Consider the following 18,948-nt stretch of genomic DNA (forward strand, 5'->3'; position numbering starts at 1 on the left):
TCGGGAAAAAGCACAAAATACAATCAGCTCTTTATAACAAAGTGATGTCAGTTTGCTCGGTTACTGTGGTGAATGACATGCCAATGCCTGGAGTGTCATGGGGCTGGCAGGATCGTCACTTGGCATTAGTGAAGTGAGGAAAGAGTCCTGGCTCGGTGACCCGTTTGAGTAACTAACTCTCTGCATGGCCCCTCGTTACCCCGTGTGGCAAGAAATTGGCTGCTTGCAGAGGCGGAAACCTTTGCACTGGGAGTCGGAGAAAATGGGGTAATAAAGGGATTGAGTCGAGAGGCTGTTTTTAGCACCTCGGAGTTGGGCTCAGGTCTTGGTTTAACAGGAGTTGGTTTTGCTATAGGGCAGGGCGAGGAAGCAAAGGCAAACCTGCAGATGTCGTTTTAAAAAGATTTTATTAATTTGTAGAAAAAATAAAACATCAAGTTTCACCCACAGTAGAAACACTTGAAGATTTTTTTGTTCATGTCAATGACTAACCATACCTACATAAAGTGCCTATTATTTTATTTAAAAAACCCTTCCCGCTCCCCCCACCCTCCCCAGATCTTGTAAATCAGACAAGACAAATGTAAACAAGAGTCATTTTTTTGGTCCATCAGGGCTGTAACTTTGCAATGTCTTTGCAACAGCTTAGGAGTGTCTTCTGCACGTGTTTTGCAAACACAGACGAACACACAACACAGAGCCGGAGTCCGTGCACAGCTTCTCAAGTTAAAAAAACAAACAAACAAACAACAAAAAAAACAAGCCCAAAGCCCCAAGCAGGCGCTGGCAGGCCTCTGCCCTCTCTCCTGAAGGCAGTGCCTGAGGCTGGGTGGTTCGGGAGGGAAAGAAACGCCAAACTCCGTGCCCTCCACACTCATCCTCCCACCTGGCTGCCCAGCAGCTCACCCTTTCCCCATCTCTCTGCCCGGAGGAGGCTGGTCCCAGCAACACCCCCCTTCTCCCCTCCAAAGCCTCCCCCTTCGCATCCCTCGCTCCCAAAATTCACCCCCGGGGAGGGAGCCGATGAAAGCGATCCCTCGGGAGGAGGGAGGCTGGGGAAGAGGTGACCCCCTCTCTGCCCCGGGTGGGTGCCTGCCCAACCTCCTGCCTGCCCAAAGTCAATTCGGAAATGAGCATCTTTCCCCCCTCCCTTCTTTCCTTCCTTCCTTCCCGTCGCGGGGCGAGCGGGGGCTCCTAGCTGATCACGCAGCGGTCCTTCTCCTTGCCATGCCCGCCGCCGATGGCTTTCTCCCGGATATACATGAGGTCGCTGTGGACGCTGGGTCGCCGGGCGAAGGGGGCCACGATGCCGTACGCCTCCTCCGTGCTGCCCCGGCCCCCCTCTTTCAGCAGCTTTTTGCCTTTCAGTGCCTTCTTATGCAGGATATCGCAGTACTGGACCGAGACCTTGCGGTGCAGATCGGGGCTCATCTCGCTGGGCAGTTTGGCCATGGCGAAGAGTGCCTGGAACATCTGGTCCAGGCTGCTGTTCTTCTTGGCCGAGATTTCGAAGTAGGCGCATTTTTTGGGGTCCCCTCCCACCAGCTCCTCGATCTCCTGGGGTTGCACCTCTCGGTAAAAGTCCCGGTCGCCCTTGTTGCCGCAGATGACCAGGGGCACCTCTATGTTCTCCTTGGTTTTGTTCTTCAGGCACGACTTGGTCTCCAGGATTTGCTGCTTCAGGCGCTGCACCTCCTCAAAGGAGTCCCGGTTGTCCAGGCTGAACACGAGGATGAACACGTCTCCTGGGGACAAAGAGGGACCGTGAGATGGCTGCAGGAACGGGGACACGCAGAGACTGCTGCCTAAGTCATAGAGAGACTCGGGGAGGGAAGGACTGGGCAGCATCTGGGTCTGGCATCCTCCTGTCCACCCTGTGCAGGGAGCAAAGTCGCCCACCCCACGCACACACAAAAGCCCACCTCCCTCCTCCCGGGACTGGAAAAACATCCCCAAATTGGGCAGGAGCACCTGAGATCTGGCAAAGGAACCCCCCCCCCTTCCTCCTGGCGCTCCCCAGCCAAGTACCTGTGAGGATAGAGAGACGACGCATGGCTGGGAAGGGGTGGTTGCCCGATGTGTCCAGGATGTCGAGCTGGTAGACCTCACCGCGGATGCTGTAGAACTTGCGGTGGAAGTCCTCGATGGTGGGCGTGTATTGCTCCTCGAAGCGGCCGGTGAGGAAGCGCGAGACGATGGCCGTCTTGCCCACCTTGGAGGAGCCCAGGATGACCATGCGGTAGCAGTTCTTGGCGGGGATGCTCAGCTCGGCCTCGCTGGGACACATCTTCTTGATCATCGCTGCCAGTTTCATTGAAGCCGGCGAAAGCGCAGCTGGCGCCGAGAGGAACGAGGAAGAGGAGGACGAGGAAGGCGATGTGTCAAGCCCGGCTGCTCAGCCCCTCTCCCCTCGCAGGAAAGGGCCGCTGTGAGCTCTGCACGGTCGCAGCCGCCGCCGCGTTATATGGAGGAGGCAGCGACCGCCCCTCGGCGCGTCACGGCCCGGGGCGGCGGCGGCGGCGGCGGCGGCGGCTGAGTCAGTGCGCGGCTCCGCGCCCGGCCCGTTCCCCCGCCGCAGCCCCGGCTCCGCACTCCCGGTCCCGTTTGCAAAGCCGATCCCTTTGCAAGCTCAGCCCAGGAATTCGGGGCTTTCCATCTGTCCCCGTTCGCAGTCCGGGCTGGGTTCCCGGAGCTTTGCAACCGGCTCGGGGTTCCCGGGGGCCCCGCACGCCCTACAGCGGGGGTCCGACCACCCCCCTTACCCTAAGCGGGACCCCTTTGCCGACCGCCCTGCCCGGGCTCAGTTACCCGGGGCAGGGGTGGTGGTGGGGGGGTACAGGGGTTTCCCAGCCTGCTCCCCGACGTCCTTTTACGCCGTTTTTACACTCGCTCCGGGTGCAAAAACGGGTGTGCGGACCCCCCGCCCGACAAAAAAACCAAAAACAACCTTTACGTCTGGTCCTCCGGGACTCGGGGCAGGGGAGAGGCGCAGCGAAAAATCTCCCTCCCTCTCCCGGTGCCCCCGACCCCAGCCCCGACCCCAGTCCCGACCCCAGTCCCGACCCCAGTCCCGACCCCAGCCCCGACCCCAGCCCCGGGGCGCCGAGCGCGTTGCAGCTCCGAGTCCCCCCGCTAGGGGGCAGGCAAGGGCGCGGCAGGCAGCGCGCGCCGCGCGGGCAGCGCGGGCAGGGCAGGCAGGGCGGGCAGGGCAGGCAGGGCACCCGCGGTGCTGCCCCGGGTAGGGCTGGGCGAAGCTCAGCCTGGGGACATGAGCAGCAGCACAGGGCTCTGCAGCCCCTGGGGGGGGGCTGCCAGGAGGAGGAGGAGGAGGAGGAAGGATGCTCGGAGGGATGCAGGCGCAGCGCAAGGCAGCAGGGATGCTCCCGAGGAGGGCAGGGGGCCTGAATCTGGTCGGGTGTTGTGTTGGGGGGTTTTGCTGGAGCTGGGTGTGAGGGCCATCCAAGGCAGCGTCCCCCTCACCCCGGACACAGCAGGGCTGTAGCGTGGCTTGGCTGTCCCAGCATCTCCCTGAGCAGCCGGGCAATAGTCCTCAGGGAAATGGGAGCGTTGGTGTTGCTGAGGGATTTCTGTGCCGTCCACGAGTGAGGGACGGGGCCCGGGAAAAGCCAAATTCCTCTTTCACATCAGGCTGATGAGAAGGTCTGACTTAAAAACACCTGTGAGGATCTATTACCAAAAAAACTTAGCAAAAGGTGATGCTTAAATAACATTCAGGATAGCAGAAGCTTCACCTACAACACCGAGAGGGACAGCTAGAACACACGAATGTGTGGAGCGCGGTGCATCAGCACTGCTTGAGAAACGGCTGCTGCTGAGCTTTTCATCTCCCTCGAGTGTGGTCGCGCACTTGGACATTAATTTAAACGCTATCCAAAGGTTTACGGAGAAATTGCAGTTGCCTGCAGGGTGGGAGGGAGCAGCGATTTAAACAGCCCCTTGCAGCCCCATCCCTGCCTGCAAGGAAACATCCTGCCCGGCAGCAGAGGCACAAGGACACTTTAGGGAGAGAAAGTGGGACGGTTTCCCATGTTTATTGATCTGTGTGCCAGACAGTGAAGAGGTTTAATAGCCGATTACAGAGCACAAATGTATCACCCCAAAATAACAAAAAGATCATTAAATTGAAGAGGTTGATGGAAAACAACGAGGGGAATAGGAAGTGCCAACCTCTGGGGGACAGACAAATCAAATATCTCGATTTGGTTGGACTAGATGACCTTTAAAGGTCCCTTCCAACCCAAACTATTCTATGATTCTATGATTGGTGTTTGTTGTTAACCATACAACTATTAATAGTGCCAGGAATGGGTAAAAATAGCCTGCTTGAAGCCTTCTCTTAGGTTAACAGGCTTCAGTAATGGAAAATCCATTTGCTCCCTCCAAAAGGCTCTTTGGTGACAGCAAAGGCAGAGCACACCACGAGGCAGATGTGCCGCCGGGGTCCCAAGGGCTTGGCTCAGCTCAGGGGTGCAGGGTGCAAGCAGAGCCACCCTACTAGGGACCCCTTGGGATCAAGGACAGGGATCCCGGGCTGGTGGAAGAGATGTGATGGCTGCAGAAGCTCCTGGGGAGAGGACGTGGGCACTGCCTGCGCTGTGCCAGAGCCCAGCTCCTCGCAGAGTCACGCAGAGCCTGAGAAGAGCATTACGAGGCATTAGGCTGAGTCCCCCAAGATCATCTAGAAACTCATCTCCTGGTGAAGCAGAGCACGTTTGCTGCGAGACAGCTGCCAGTGATTGATGATAAAGGAACCACCTCGCTGCGAGGCAAAAGCCTTCCCACGGTTATGACTCTGTTAAAAATCACTACCTATTTCTGACCTGACTGCAAATAGCCCGAGTCTTGAACAGGGGCAGTTAAAATAGCGTTTTGCCCCACGGCTGCCATACCACCTGCGCAGAGTTTGATCTTGCCATTTGTGGGGTGTTTTGCTCCTTGCCCAGTTTTGGAGGATACAAGCTCTTTGCTTGCTCACGCAGCAGCTCGGTACAGCAAGAGCCGCAGGCAGGTTGCCGTGCACAAAACCCAGTGACTGCAGACACCTTTAATGGAATCAAACATCTTTGGCACAGATCAATCCCCTGTTTCTTGCTATTTCTTTCCCTGTTTGCTCCCTCCTGGGTTTACCAGCCACCTGCCAACGAACAAAACCTGCCCGGCCGCTGTGAGTGAGTGGGTGAAGAAAGAAAATTCCACGAAAGTCACACAAACATCCCGGCAACAGAACATGCGGCTCCCCAGGGTCCGGCTTGGACGAACTGTGCAAGCAGCAAAATAGAGCTCGCAGCACCACCAGCCTCTGCAAAAATGTAGGAAGCAAAATGTACCAGGAGGCAGAAGCGTGCATCGCGCTACCCAGCCCAGGGACAGGCGAGTGGGGGGATACTCGGAAAAGAACGATTACATCAGAACATGACTTTGATTTCTGAGTGCGCTGCAGAGCCGGGAAGTATCATCACCCCAGGGTCGAGCCGGCCTCGGTTCCCGGCTGCATCCTACGGGTCTAAGTGGTGAAAAGTCAAGACTGGAACAGCCGCTTGTGCCTTTCCCACCCCAGCACACGCAGACCCCAAGGCATCTCCCAGGCCACAGACAGGACCACATCCAACATGAGCTCCTTATCGTTGCGTTAAGATGTTTCACGTCCTACCAAGGGCTTGTCCCCTGCACATGGCATTCCCTGGCTCCGGAGCAGGGCTTTGCGGGTACGCACATGGAGCCAAGCCAGCTCCCCAGCCAGGCTTTCCTGGCTTCCCTATTCCTGCTTTTTTCCCCCCAGGACAGGGACTTGTTCTTCAGACAGGGACCCTCTCTCTCTTTGGTGTACAGCACCCCAGTGTGCTGCTCATTAGCCCACTCACAAATAACCACAGCGTGGGCTGTGCGTTTCCCAGCAGCTGCTGGTGAATAGCGGGGTCTTGTGGGACCCCAAATCCTGCCCTGGCTGCTCCCTGGGATGGGAGGAGCGGGGGGATGGAGGAAGAAGGGAGCAGCTGGGTAGGGAAGGGAAGGGAGGCTTTAGCTAGAGCTCTTGCTTGTCCCCCTGGGGAAAAGCATCTGATTAAATCAAGATGCAGCATCCAGGGTTGCTATTCATTCCCTATATTATTAGCTTGTCTCATTTTATTAAATCTCCTTTAAGGCTTTTCAAAAGAAGCACGTAATTCACAACATATAATTTTTCCCAGATGAGATATGATGCAGAAGCAGGCTGCTCTGCCACTGGGGACCAGGGGGGGTGGGTTTATTTGTTTCCTTCCCCCGCCCCCTACTTCTTTAGCAACACTTTTCATGTCTCTTGATTCCTTTTAGCATTTGGGATTTGATTAACAGAGAATTTGAAAGCCTGAGACATGTCTCAAATCCCCAATTCCTTGAGTCATCCAGGCAAGGGGTGGTGAGAGCTCCCTTAGAGACACCATCCCTGTGGCCGGTGAGATGCAGTTCCCGAAGCAGGCTTGTGCCATGCCGTGGTCTCCAGACTTTCTGTATCTATTCCCCTTCTCCCATCTTTGGTGTGTGCTTGCTGTGATAAACTTGCCAAAAACCCACGGCAGGGGCTAAATGCCCGTATTGCGGTACAAAGCCGGGAAGCGGCACGCTCCGGCAGATCGCTTGGTGCTGCTGCTTTCCTTACCGGCAGCGCAAACGTGTTCTGGATGGCTGAACACATGGTGAGACCTGGGGTTTCGGTGGCACCGCTCCACAAGGAGACTTGGCTTCGCCGCCCGGCTGCCCTGGGGATGGTGCCCCACTCTCCCACCATGGAAACATCTTCCTTCCAAGTTCACCAAGGTGACATTAACTCATCGTCGATAACCACGCGGCACAGCTGGGTCAAGAGCTCTGTACAGAGCAGAACTGGGGTTCCCCGAGCTGGGGGCACCCTGGGAATCCTCTGCTCCCAGTTTTCATCCCATCTTATGCCATCCGCTCGCCTGCGGTTTGCTCGGAGACAGCAGCATCCCGCCAGCATCCGGTATGGACAAAGGCGTTTGTGTGTCCTGGACGTGTCCCCAAACTCCGGCACCTTCTGCTCCTTTCCAAAGAGCGGCAGCCTCCCTGGGATTAGAGAGAAATGTCACCTGTAACTGGAGACGGGCAGCAACTGGGCTTGGAATATAAGGCACGGGAGAGAGGGAGGCTTGGTGTCCCCAGCAGACGCATTGTTACAGATTTCAGGAGTGTTCCCATGGAAATAGCGATGGCTGCCAGGGTTATAGGTATATAAAAGCCCAAGAGGAGGCAGGGAGCCGGCCGGGCAGTGACAGGCTGGAGCTGGCAGAGGGATGGGCAGCTGGTGCTGAAGGCTCGGAGCCTGGAGGTGTTTCGTGTCTAGGTCCCGCATCTGCCCTCTCTGCTTCGGCTGTGGGGACCGGAGGGTGCTGAGGCCAGCGCAGGGTTTGAGGCTGCGAGTGGAGGTGTTGAGGTTGGGGAGGGTTGAGCTGGATGAGGGCTGAGCCCTGCTCGGTGCCAGTGCCCAAATTGAGGACCCTCGAGGCTCTCGCAAATGCTCAGCCCTGGTGCAGCAGCAAAGCAGAACTGCAGGCAGAGCCTGGCCCCAACTTCTCCTTCCCGGGGGCTCTGCCTCCCTCCTGCGATCCTGATTCAGAAAGGAGCCGCGCTCCGTAAGCAATTCCCCTCTGAAGAAAACACAACATGGAAAAAGCAGCACATTCCTCAGATTTTTTTTTTGAAATAAGATCCAAGGAGGATGCAGCGCAGCGTGGCCAGCTCACCGGGCTGTCGCGGGGCAGCTTTTTAGTGTGCAAATTAAAGAAAACAGCCTCGTAACTTGTCCTCTGGCACATGGTGGGAGCTCTGTGCGTAAAGGCCCCTGGGGTGGAGGGCGGAGGTGGGCCGGGGTGGGTTGGATGACGTTTCCATGCTGTCCCTGGCAGGATTGATGCGGAGGGCAGGGTGCTGGTGCTCTCCTGGTGCTGGGGCTCATTTTGAAGCATCCCCTGGGCACCCACGAGACGGGGGTTGCCTGCATCCGCAGACCCCAGAGCAGGACACTGCCAGCGGTGCCCATGCGGCTCAACCCCAGCTCTGCCAAGGCGGGACGGATCCTGGTCCTGCCCCAGGCATTTGTTTGGGGTCCAACACTGGTGGTTTCCCACTTGGAAATAGCTTCCCACCAGGGCGTTCTTCCCATCACATTTTTTTGTGACCATTTAAAGCCCAGACTGCTTTCCCTACGCAGTGGGGATAGAGGAGACTGGTTTATTCCCCTGTAAAGATAAGTCCTGCCATGTCCCCCGTCTGCCTTCTCTGGATTAAGGGGTCTCTGATAAAGTAGTCGGTACCCAAACTGCTCCTGAAAGCCCCTGTACCGCCCGCGCTCAAAGCTCATCTTTTTTATTTGCATCAAATCCCAACTGCTGGCAGAGAAGCACACCTCCCCTGCCCACCGAACGGCCAGGCGGAGGATCAACCTCAGCATCGGGATGGGGGCAGGAACCACCTCCAGAGCCCTGAGCCCCCCATTTCCCTCCATCTTCCCAAATAGCAAAAGTGCAGACTCAGCAAGCCAGGCCTGGCAGGAGCCCGATGAGAATCGTGACTTCTCCATCGCTCCATCGATGTGACATGTGCTGCCTTGATTGCACCATGTGTTTATTCTCTGTTCCTGGCTAATCGTGTGTGTTTGCCACCTAAGGGCCAGTGGCCATCCCTCCCCTGGGTGAAGGCAGTGCAGCTCCGCTGGATGAAAGCAAACACAGGCATGGGATTACGGGTAGTCACAATGGAGAGCAGAGCTTTTGGGGATGTGTCCCCGGTTCTAGATGTCCCCGCCATCAGGTCGCCTTCAAAGGAAAGGACCTCAAGATGTAGCCTCCATCTCCCAAAGCATCCCTGGGTGAAGTATCCCACCAGCGTGGAGCTGGCCCTGCATCGCGTGGCTGTCGCTGGGGCCATTTGGCTTTGTATGGGGGATCCCCCCACCCCACCAAAAATTACATGTGGTTTCAAGGAGGGGAGACACGTGCTGGGGAGCCATGCAAGAGGCCACATGCAGAAAACCCGGGTGGACACAGCCACTGGCGGGGGCTGCGCAGCAGGACGGGTGACCCGAGGCAGCGCGGTGAGATGGACTTGGTGACCCTGCCGTCCCTGCCATGCAGGAGTTGAGATTTAACCAATTTCTCCTTTCTCAGTGTTTGCTCTGGAGAAATGTCCCAAACATCAAGGGAGGTGTTATCGGTGGCATCTGCACACAGCCTCACGTGCGGCATTTCCCAAGCCCGCAAACAAACCACCCTGCCAAACTCATGTGGGCCCAGCAAGCCCCACACTGGATTTTTTAAGCCACGAAGTTCTGAAAATGGACCCATGACCACTTTTCCAGGGACCCCCACTTGGTCCTCAACACCTCCCCAAGAGCCGGAGGGATGCGCCCAGCCGTGCCGGCACGGCACCGGGTCTGCAACCAGCTGGTCCTGGGGATCGGAGAGTGCAGATCTCTCCTTGGGAAGCAGCAGGAGTCCCCCGTCCTGACCTGGAGGCCACGAGGTCCATCCCTGCATCAATGCAGGATACGGCCCAGCTGCAGCCAGGCACTGGCCCTGGGGATGGGAAGGGGCGAAATAGCTCCGACACCACTAATGCTTCATGCTCAGCCTGAAGGTTTCATCCCCACCCTCTGTAATCTCAAATTCTTAGAAATATTAGGTAATTGGAGAGGAATCCATCTTTTTCCTTAAAACCGGCGAAGGAGAGTTCCTTAGTCCCTCACTGTTAAATACTATAAAACAATATAAATAATGGTCTCTCTGTTTTTCCTCCCCGCAGCACCGGTGTGCAGCACAGCACCACCGGGACTGGACCCGGCCAGAGCCAACCCCCCCACCCGACGACCCCACAAGATGGGCTTGAATATCACCTTCCAGCTCCTCGGTTTTGCTTTAGGAAACAGAGCAGATGCCTCTGAAACGTCAAACTCCAGCTTTACGGCAGCCAGAACCAGTTCTGCGAACGCAGCGACACATTAATCCTCACTGGCTGCTGTGGGAAGAGCTATTAAAAATGGGGATATATCTGGCATAGCCCCAGAAAAACCCTTGTGCAATGCAAAGCCAACACGGAGCGGCTGGGAAGTGAGAAGGGTTGGGTTTGAAATGGCAGAGCAAGGGGGAAGGAGTCCATGAAGCCGGACCCAGCGCAGCACTAAACCCCTGTGCTTTTGGGATGCTGTGGGCATGGAAGGGGAAGCAGCTGTCATTGGGGTGACAGACACCCATCTAGGGGGGCTGATCCTGGCTGGGGATGGGAATGGTACAACTGGGGTCCCCCCGGCCTCGCAGCGGGGACAGGGAAAGGCGTACACGGTCTCCAGACTGGGAATGAGACAGCACGAATACAGCCCTCGCTGTGTTCTCGTTAAGATTAATCCTTCCTGAACAAGCATGTGTCTCTTCGGTAAATACTGATTTCACCTATCAACAAATCTGAATTTATTTACATCAGAGACTTTGAGCCAGGACTGCCAACTCTGACATAAATTGTCTGAATAATGCAACGTGTCCTCTCCTTGCTGGTTGCTATGGGTACTGGGCTGTTTTAGCCTCCTTCTATAAACATTAACCATGAAGGGGATGTGGAAACTTATCTAAAAATAAAATACTATGCCCAAATCTTTTAAGAGGAAGGTCGTTGAGATGGCGATAAAAAAGTCCTTGGGTAATGGTTCTGAAGCAGTGAAACACAGCATCCGTGAGCCGGGCCGAAGGAAACAGAGGCTGGACTGAAAAGAAACCAACGCTTTTAATTCCTGCTGAGCAATGCCTGAAAGGTGAATTACAACATGCAAAAGCAAAAGGAAATCGGACCGTTTCGCGGAGGTGACGCTGAGAAAAGGGAGGACCCTCTGCAGAGGTGCCTGCGTGGGAGCTGGCAGCAGCACAGCTCCCTTCTCCAGCGCCACTGCCGGGGGCTTTACGTTGCTTTTTTTTTGGTCATTTACAGCTTATTTCTCAAACTGTTCTGGGAATCTGTAAACACTGAGCCTGGGTCTGGAGCATCACCCTTGGGATCTTCCCATTCAGGGCAGGATCCGGCACCAGGCTCTTTGGGACTCGCTGAGGCTGGTGGCAGGGGCGGAGGGGCAGATCCGTACCTGGCTGCTGCACAGCGTGGAAAGCAGAAGCAGCCCTTTCCCTCCCTCCCACCCACTGCCCCTGCAAGGCAGTGAAAAATAGCTGGAAGGCACTGGGTGATGGGGAAGGCAGGCAGGACCCTCACGTGGTCCCTGGGGAAAAGGAGTGGGAAAGGCTGGGTGGGTGCAGGGGGAGCCAGGGCACGGACACGGCCAGGAATGGGATATCTGCAGGGTGCGGATGGGGACTGACTCTTCCCCTTGGTCTTCTCCATGCCAGGGCTTCCCCGCGGGATTGCTGCTATCCTTCCATCATTCCCCTTGGGCGGTGGTTTAGGTCATACGTTCACATCTACGTGCTTTTCAGTCACCTTTCTCGGAGCCTTTGCAAATAGCGCAGAGATGCTACAGGGCTCCGCACAGGTGGGAAACCACAGCTCTGGATGGGAAGGTTTCCCTCTCCCAGAAAAGAGCGGGTCTGTTGTTGGGTTTGCAGCAGGTTTTTGTTGTTGCTGAGTTTGCAGCAGTTTCCCCTCTTCCTTCCCCAGCCGTGTTTGAATGCCTCAGGGGTTCCTGAGCCCTCTCCGTTGCTTCGCCTGAGCTTTTGTTTGCTTCCTGTGGCTCTTCAGCAGCATCTTCAGATGATCTTCAGGATCAGCCGGAACCAGTGCTTCCTTGTATTCAGAGCTCGCTTACGAAAGCCCCGCCGGTGTCTCCATCATTAACTCTGCTTGCCCTCCAGTCTGGGGCTGGAGCTGGGTTGCTTTTTTCCCTGCAGATCTCCAATAGTCGGTGTGGGAGAAGAGGTCATGAGGTCCCACACCATGTGGCTCCAGGGAGAGCATCGCCTTTGTGGCAGGAGCCACAGTGACCCGGCAATGGGGACAAGGACCTGGGGACAGGGACCTCCAGCTCCCACGGGCTGCAGCGAGGAGGTGCCGCCACGCTTGGGCTGTTCCTCTGATCGCTTCCAATACTGCAGGGTGCTCAGTTGGCTCATTAAGGGTTGCTGGGCTAATTAGTAGGATACATCTCAGTAGGAAAACGGGCAAATCGGACAGCGTGGGGACTGGAGAGGCACGCTGTGCCGAGGTATCCAAGACACTGCTTTGCAAAAGGCAAAGAGATGAGAGTCTGTTAGGGACCTCACTGGTGCTACAGCATCTTAGCATCTACAGCATGGCAGAGGCTACGGGACTGCCAAAAACTCAGCAGTGCCCTGTGCTCGTCCAGCCTCTCCAACCACCAGCTGGGAGACGCACTGGGAGTTTCATTTAACCCTAGGGAAAGGAGTCTGGGCAGGAACTTAATCTTTTGTAGAAACTTTTGGCCCAAAAAAGCGAACCCAGACTGAGTTTCTGGGGTGAGCCGGTGCAAGCCTGCATCCAGAATGGTCCCGGCTGGGGCACGGAGCAGCCTGGAGGGGGGATACCCCATTTCCCTGTGGGGTGGTGGGGCACGCATGCCCTCTCGCACCATCCCTGCCGCTCGCTGGAGCACCCCCCATGGCCAATAGCTGCTTTTTTTCTACCTGATTTAGACTAAGCCTGGAGCCTCAAAGCTCTCCAGCAATTTTCCCCCATGCTGACTCTCAAGTATATAATCAAACCAATTTGGGGGTTGCTGGTCGAGTGCCAAGAGGCGGACACAACCGCCACCGTGTAAAGCCTTCCCGCCTGGGTTTTTGTGGAGCTTTGAAGCCCAAATCCCTTGAGAAGTGCAGGAAGGGCTCTGGAGGAGCTGGGGAGGGCAGGGCTGGGCAGGGGTGTGCTGGGAGGGCAGGTGGTGCTCCCGTCCCCATCTAACGCGCTCGTAGGTGGGGGAGCCCAGCAAAGAAGCCCCTCTCACCGAAATGCTGATCGGCAAACATACCTGTCGCTACTTGTTCTTCACTCCTTTCTGTTTCTGCCGATATATTTCCTCTGTGAAAGGCCTGTGGTTGGGAGGATGGGAATTTGGGGATAGAGGGGGCAGGGACACAAGAGAGGGGCAAAAGAAGGGGGGGAAGAATTAAAATCAAGACTACGGTGTGCTCTCCTTTGGGCCCAGAAACTCTGCCCTTCACAGGTTGGCACAGTCTGACTATTCCTGTGCCATGGCAATCCTCGGCTCGGTCTCTCTGGACCACAGAGCAGCTCCAAGCTGCTCCCACCTGGGACCTGCCCTGCACCGAGCAGGATGAGGCTCAGCACACGCTCAGACTCCCCCTGCACGCAGACCGGCCTCGGCTCTCTTCATTTCCTCCTCCCTTGCAAACACAAAAGACCTTTTACTGCTGAAGTACAACCGCTGCTTCTCGGAATAATTCTGGGCTGCTCCATCCTGGGCTGCCGGGCTATTGTTGCGCAAAATATCAGAGAAGCCCATCCGAGGAACAACAAAATGCAAGCTCTTTTTGCAGGGTGTCTTCAGATGAGACAATGAGTCCTCTCACTGCCTTGCTTATTGTTCTTGTATAGACAGAATCAGGCACCCGAAAGAAAAAAAAAGATCTCATTTTGGAAAAAATAAACAAATGCATAAATGTTCCTAGAACTCAGCAAATTGTTTCAGAGAGGAATCTGCCCATTATCAAAACAATTGAAAAACAATCCTCTGTTTCCCTTCCTCCCCACTGAATTAATTGGAAAAAAAACCACCTCTACTTCTGCAGTTCCCCGAAACCTCGGGAGTTAAAGCTGGTAGAAATAATTAGAAGCTCTCCAGTTTTACAAAGCTACTCACCCCTCATACAGCATTGCGATTGTGTAGGAAATTGCCACTACAGCTGTCAGCAAAAGGCCAGCTGGGCTTGCATGCCTGTTTTGAAAGAGAAGGAAAAGATCAGGTAAGTACCTGGGCTTATGCAAGACCTGGTTTAGAAAGTGAAATGAGACGCTGGGCTCCATGAGAGCACTCTCTTGCTCATTAAACAGAAGCGAACAAAAGGGTGGGGGTTTTTTGTACTTAATGTTAAGTGCCTTAGACAGATGTTCCTTGGCAAAGACTCTTCCACAGCCTACTTCGGCGACTTCTTTTAAGTCTGATCCCTGCTCCTCTCTGCTAAGAGAGCTTCTGCTTTGATGCTAAGTCCTGAGATTATAAGACTGTTTAATAATAGCTGAGCAGCTGCTTACGTATGGCTGTGGCTCCCAGCCAGCGCGCTATAAGGGAAATGCCTGGTGTGCACCGAAAGATGGGCCACCCAAAGTGCAGGAGGCACCTGGCAGACGGAGCAGCGTATGGTACCATACACATCGAACCTGTGGCTGAGCCAGCACAGGGCTGGGGATGGAAAGGGATGGAAATATCCATGCCTGCCCTGTGAAAGGTGCTGGAGTAGGTGCTGTGTCAGGGCCGGGTGCGTGGGGGCTCAGTTCACAATTAAACCCATACCAAGATACTTAGGGATATGTCCCGTCACCTCCCCAAGGCCCAGATGAATGGTGTCCTTCAGCAAGAGGTCACCAGGCACCGCACCGTGTGGTTATGGGCACGGGTCCTCGAGGGCTGGGGATGCGACGGGAGCAGCTGTTCCTTTTAGCACCAAGGCCAAAGAATCAGGACCAAAAAATCCCCATCACCTCCTGGTCTAAAGAGAGATGTCAATGTAGGCAGCAAACCTGCACCACCCACGTGGGGCCACTTCTTTGATGCTTGGCCTGAAAGTGTCTGAGATGCCAGCGAAGGCAGCGGGGGCTTTGCTAAGGCACCAGGATTTCAGCGGGCGGGTTACAGTCCCCAAACCAGATGCCGACATCATCCCGGGGTGTGTAAATTCCCCCAGGTGAGAGCGGCTACACCAGCAGCCCTTCCCCTCTTGCTAACCCAGCACCCACGAGGTCCCAGCACCATCTCTCCCCAGCAAGAAGCGTGGCTGCGTCTGGCTCACCACAGGCACCAGCCCCCCCGCAAACACCCTTTCTGCACCCTACACCTCCAGCTAACGGCTGGAAGTGTTGCTCTTAATTAGGACACTGCTGATTGCCTTTAATTGCTGGTCACAGCTCAGCTCTGAGGGAGCTGGCTGTCAGCAAAAAAAAGTACTGAGCTGGTCCTTGGTGAGGATTAACATCCCACAAGCCTTGTGCAAGGGGACTAGCCCTGTCAGGAAAACGTGCCTTCAGAGGAGAGACCAAACCACCTAAACCTCGTGCTGGACCTGCCGTCAGGTGCTGCCCGGCCACATCAGTTCTTGGAGAGACGCACACAAATCTTCACCTTTTCACTGTTTCCATTTTGCAATAAGTTTTTCCCTCATTAGGAAGCATCGGGCAACTTCTTCCTCTCCCAACCCCCTGCTATTACATGCTTAGTCATGTCTCCTCCTTGATTCCTATCAGAGAGAACAAATTTACATGATTGTTTGTTGACAGCAAGACCTCTAATTGCATCATTTGGCTGCGGCTCCAGCTCTGATTTACACAGCCTGTTGCCATGAGTTAAAACACTTTCCTACCAGAGATACACAAAGCTGTCCCCAAACAGCTAATGCTCCATTTGTCTTTCAGGAGAAACGAGGTTGCTCGATGCGGGTGATGAGAAGCATTTGGGTGAGTTGTTTCTCTCCTCTTAGGAGCTCGACCTACTTATTGGGCAACGGCTCGTGTTGTAGCAGCATTGACGATGAGTCAGCCAGGAAGGTTTCTTGGTCCTGGTAGGACTTTTCTGGGGTAGGAAATCTGTCCGTCCCCAACCCTTGCTGCAAGAGCAATAGCGTGGGCTCGCATCCTTCCCCACTGGCTTCACTGGTCCTGGGTGTTGGACGTGGAACACCCACTTTGCCCTTTCCTCTTGGAGCTCCTGTTTTCATGGTGATCAGCAGAGGTGCCTTCTCCAGTGTATCTGGCGGACACATTTTTGGCTGCAGAGCTGCCATCAGTTGAGCTGGGGATAGCTGCAATTTCATGCAAGGGAGAAAACGGCGGCTCTCGACCCATGCGATGCTTTTAAGGTTGGACCGGAGTTGGAAGGCAGGCTGTCTGGTGTGCTGCCAGGCTCACTTACGTTATGTGGTATGTGCACTTACAGATGAAAATGAATCAATCCTTTGGGCTCCAATGCCACAATATGGAGCGTGATACATCACCAAGGGAGGACAAATATGCTTTACGTTTTAGATCTGACCAGAACCAGACGGCAGACACATTCCTCCGGCATCCCTCCCGCCGCCACGGAGCTGGGGCGTTAGCTCTGGCCTCCAAGGGCAGATACCTAACATCTTCTGAAAGCCCTGGGACCTCAGAAGAGACCTAGGACTCCCCCCAAAAATCTCAGCAACCTGAGCAGAGATCCCAGGGAAGAGAAAGAGTCAAAACCACCACATGAAGGGTTGTGCAGAGCTTCCCCAGGGCAGGCAGGCGGTGTCCTGGTGCCACTTTGCACAGCTCCAGCAATTTGTTAACAGCAATTATTTGTCATGCCTCGCTGCCCTTTATGGTGGCAGCCTTTTAATGAGAAAAAGGAGGCAATCACACTGTTGTCTCGAGCCACTTCAAGTGGCTTTTGCCCAGGATTGCGGTGGAAGACCAAGCGACATGCACCTGGTGTGAGGTTGCTGTCTCGTGGCAGCAAAGAAGGGATTTCTGTGACAGAAACAGCTCAGAAGGGTTCAGCTGGTTCTGCAAAGGTTCTAGGAAATAGTTTGATGCTGATCTTAAACAAATAAAAACCTCCTTATAATTCCTCCTGGTCAAATTCCTCCTTCTGTGCTGTTGTAGGGGTAGTGGTGCTGGTCATCTCCAGTTGCGGTACAGTATGGGGGGGCTCATCCTGCCCCAGCTCTGCTCCACTCTCCCCAGCAATATCCACGCTGCCAACCCCATGGCTGGCTCTCCTGCACTTTGCTCTGGCTCTTGTGCACCATTTCCCGGGGTTTAGACCCCATCCAGTGTCGTGGGTCTGCCAGGAAGGCAAACAGCCTCGTGTAGCCAGCCCTGACAGCACCGAGGGGAATTTCAAGTGCAGAATGAACAGCAGCAAGTCTCAGTGGAGACAGGAGAGAAACCATCAGCTTTTACCATTTACTTATTACCAGAGTCCAGAAAGCACTGCACACATGGCTGAAAAGGTGACTTCGTTTTTCCCACCAAAGCAGAAGAGAGCTGGTCACACTCAGGAGCACCAAAGAAAGTATTTAGTGATAAAGGCCCACAATGCTCTACAGGCTCCTGATGTAACACAGCCAGGGTTTATTTCTCCTGGGCAAATAAATAAAATGCGATATTAAATGAAAACCACATAAAACTTGTTACACAGAATAGAGTATATTTCTCATTTGCTGCTAAATTACAGCCTATTCATTTCCTCCTAAGCAGGCTATTGAGCTGTGTTGTATCACATGAGGAGTGTTTCGGAAGTGTTATCACCATGCAGTGGGGAAAAGGGTGTGTTAGCTTATTTTGCTTTTTTTCAGAGGTAATTACAGGGTCACACTGATTCCCCCGTATCAGTGCCCTGCCCCTGCCGAGTGACACCCACCATGAATTCGGCCCTGACTGTTGATTTTTCCATGTGCAGAGCCTGCCAAGGACCTCATTCAGCTGCAGAGCATTTGCTGATACTTCCTCTCCCCAGCACTTGGCTGTTATTTATTTTTCTACAATTAATGCTGCCAGTCTTTTATGATAGCAGAAGATTTTGCACGCACAAAAATAGTCAGGAAGCAAGAAGTTAGGACATGTTACGCTTTCCCTGCCTTTTTTTTTTTGCTCACTGCCATCACCAAGAGTTTCTTTGGCCCCTGATGCAGCCCAGCACCTTATTCCCTGCTGAGCACAGACCCCTCTACTTGTCCTACAACCGGTGCTGTTTGCAGGGGCACGTACTTACATGAGAGACCAGCCCAGGTAGACGGCTGTGCTGCCCCAGTACATGGGATTATCCAGGATGCTGAAGGGGAAGCTGGTCACTTTTGCCTCCATCAGGATGCCAAAATAATCACCTGCAAGGCAAATAGAGGGTTTCTGGTTAGGCTCCATAAAGCTGGGAGTCGTGCGGGGCTTTGGCACCCCGATACCCTCCCGGTGCCATGGGGCATCCCTGCCAGGGATGCAGAGCGAAGGTGAATGAGGGGTTTTGCTGCTGACTTCCAGGCTGAGAAAACAGCAACAAACAGGTTGGCTGTTTACTCGGTATCTATCAGCTTTTCCAGGAAAGGCTCTTTGCCCACGAGGAAGGTTTGTGCATTGCAATGAGGCTACAGCAGCCACATCCCTCATCAGGAGGCAGCTCTCAAGGTCCCAACTGGCTGATTCTGGCTTTCTCATTTGAAAACTGCCCATCTGATGCCACCTGACAAGGAAGCAAGTGGATAGGATCAAATTCATTTAATGGGGAAATAAGCCCAGTGCACTGTAATAGTGTTTTGAGATGTTATAATCACGACCGCCACCACCAAATGCCCTCATTCAGTGTCACCTTTATCTCACAGTTCAGAGAATTTCTCAGAATTTCAGAAAATAGCACCTCTGCCTACAAAACACTCAATTATCAGCATGATGGTGATAATAGGTGATTGTCATCTGTAATGAGGAAAGCTTTCAGAACTGTCAGCATCCAACCAGCTTCCTATCTACCTCGGAGTAATCCTTCCACCCTCCTGAAAGGAGCCTGGCAAAGAAATGACAAGCAAGGAGATGTTGTGCAGTTTGTGAATGGCATTTTGGGGGGAGAAAGGGCCAGGATACAGATCTCTGACTTCTGTTGGTCTTACCAGCGAGACCACAAAGCCCAGCAAGGATTTTGCTCCATGTCTGCCGCATAAGACGCAGCATCAATCAGCGAGAAGCAGTGCCGGTCATCAGCCCAGGGAGCTGCCACTGACCCGGGTCACGTTCCCAGCTTTGCTG

At 54.5% G+C, this 18,948-nt stretch overlaps 2 protein-coding genes across 8 annotated transcripts in view; both read right to left on the minus strand.

Moving 5' to 3' along the window:
- Window positions 1–390: 390 nt before the first annotated feature.
- Window positions 391–2,449, minus strand: RASD1 (ras related dexamethasone induced 1). 2 transcript variants are annotated; one of them, XM_069810397.1, is made up of 2 exons: window positions 2,029–2,449; window positions 391–1,674 (listed from the first exon to the last, which is right to left on the minus strand). In XM_069810397.1, the coding sequence occupies exons 1-2, from the start codon at window positions 2,312–2,314 to the stop codon at window positions 1,376–1,378; spliced, it is 585 nt and encodes a 194-aa protein (XP_069666498.1). In that variant the 5' UTR covers window positions 2,315–2,449; the 3' UTR covers window positions 391–1,375. The 2 variants fall into 2 exon arrangements, with proteins under 2 accessions (XP_069666498.1, XP_069666497.1); XM_069810396.1 differs by having other exon boundaries at window positions 391–1,745; window positions 2,029–2,445.
- Window positions 2,450–10,769: 8,320 nt separating this feature from the next.
- Window positions 10,770–18,948, minus strand: part of PEMT (phosphatidylethanolamine N-methyltransferase) — a 44,753-nt gene continuing 36,574 nt past the window's right edge. For 5 of the 6 annotated variants that reach the window (XM_069810401.1, XM_069810403.1, XM_069810404.1 and 2 more), the window contains 4 exons: window positions 17,930–18,041; window positions 13,844–13,918; window positions 12,992–13,052; window positions 10,770–12,223 (listed from right to left, as the gene is read on the minus strand). In XM_069810401.1, the coding sequence (XP_069666502.1) occupies window positions 12,998–13,052; window positions 13,844–13,918; window positions 17,930–18,041 (242 nt within the window). In that variant the 3' untranslated portion in view covers window positions 10,770–12,223; window positions 12,992–12,997. Of the gene's footprint in view, window positions 12,227–12,991; window positions 13,053–13,843; window positions 13,919–17,929; window positions 18,042–18,948 lie in introns of all 6 variants that reach the window. The other variant, XM_069810400.1, reaches the window with a different exon arrangement.

The sequence above is a fragment of the Haliaeetus albicilla genome, chromosome 22 (genome assembly GCF_947461875.1).
Source record: "Haliaeetus albicilla chromosome 22, bHalAlb1.1, whole genome shotgun sequence".
NCBI classification, from domain to species: domain Eukaryota; kingdom Metazoa; phylum Chordata; class Aves; order Accipitriformes; family Accipitridae; genus Haliaeetus; species Haliaeetus albicilla.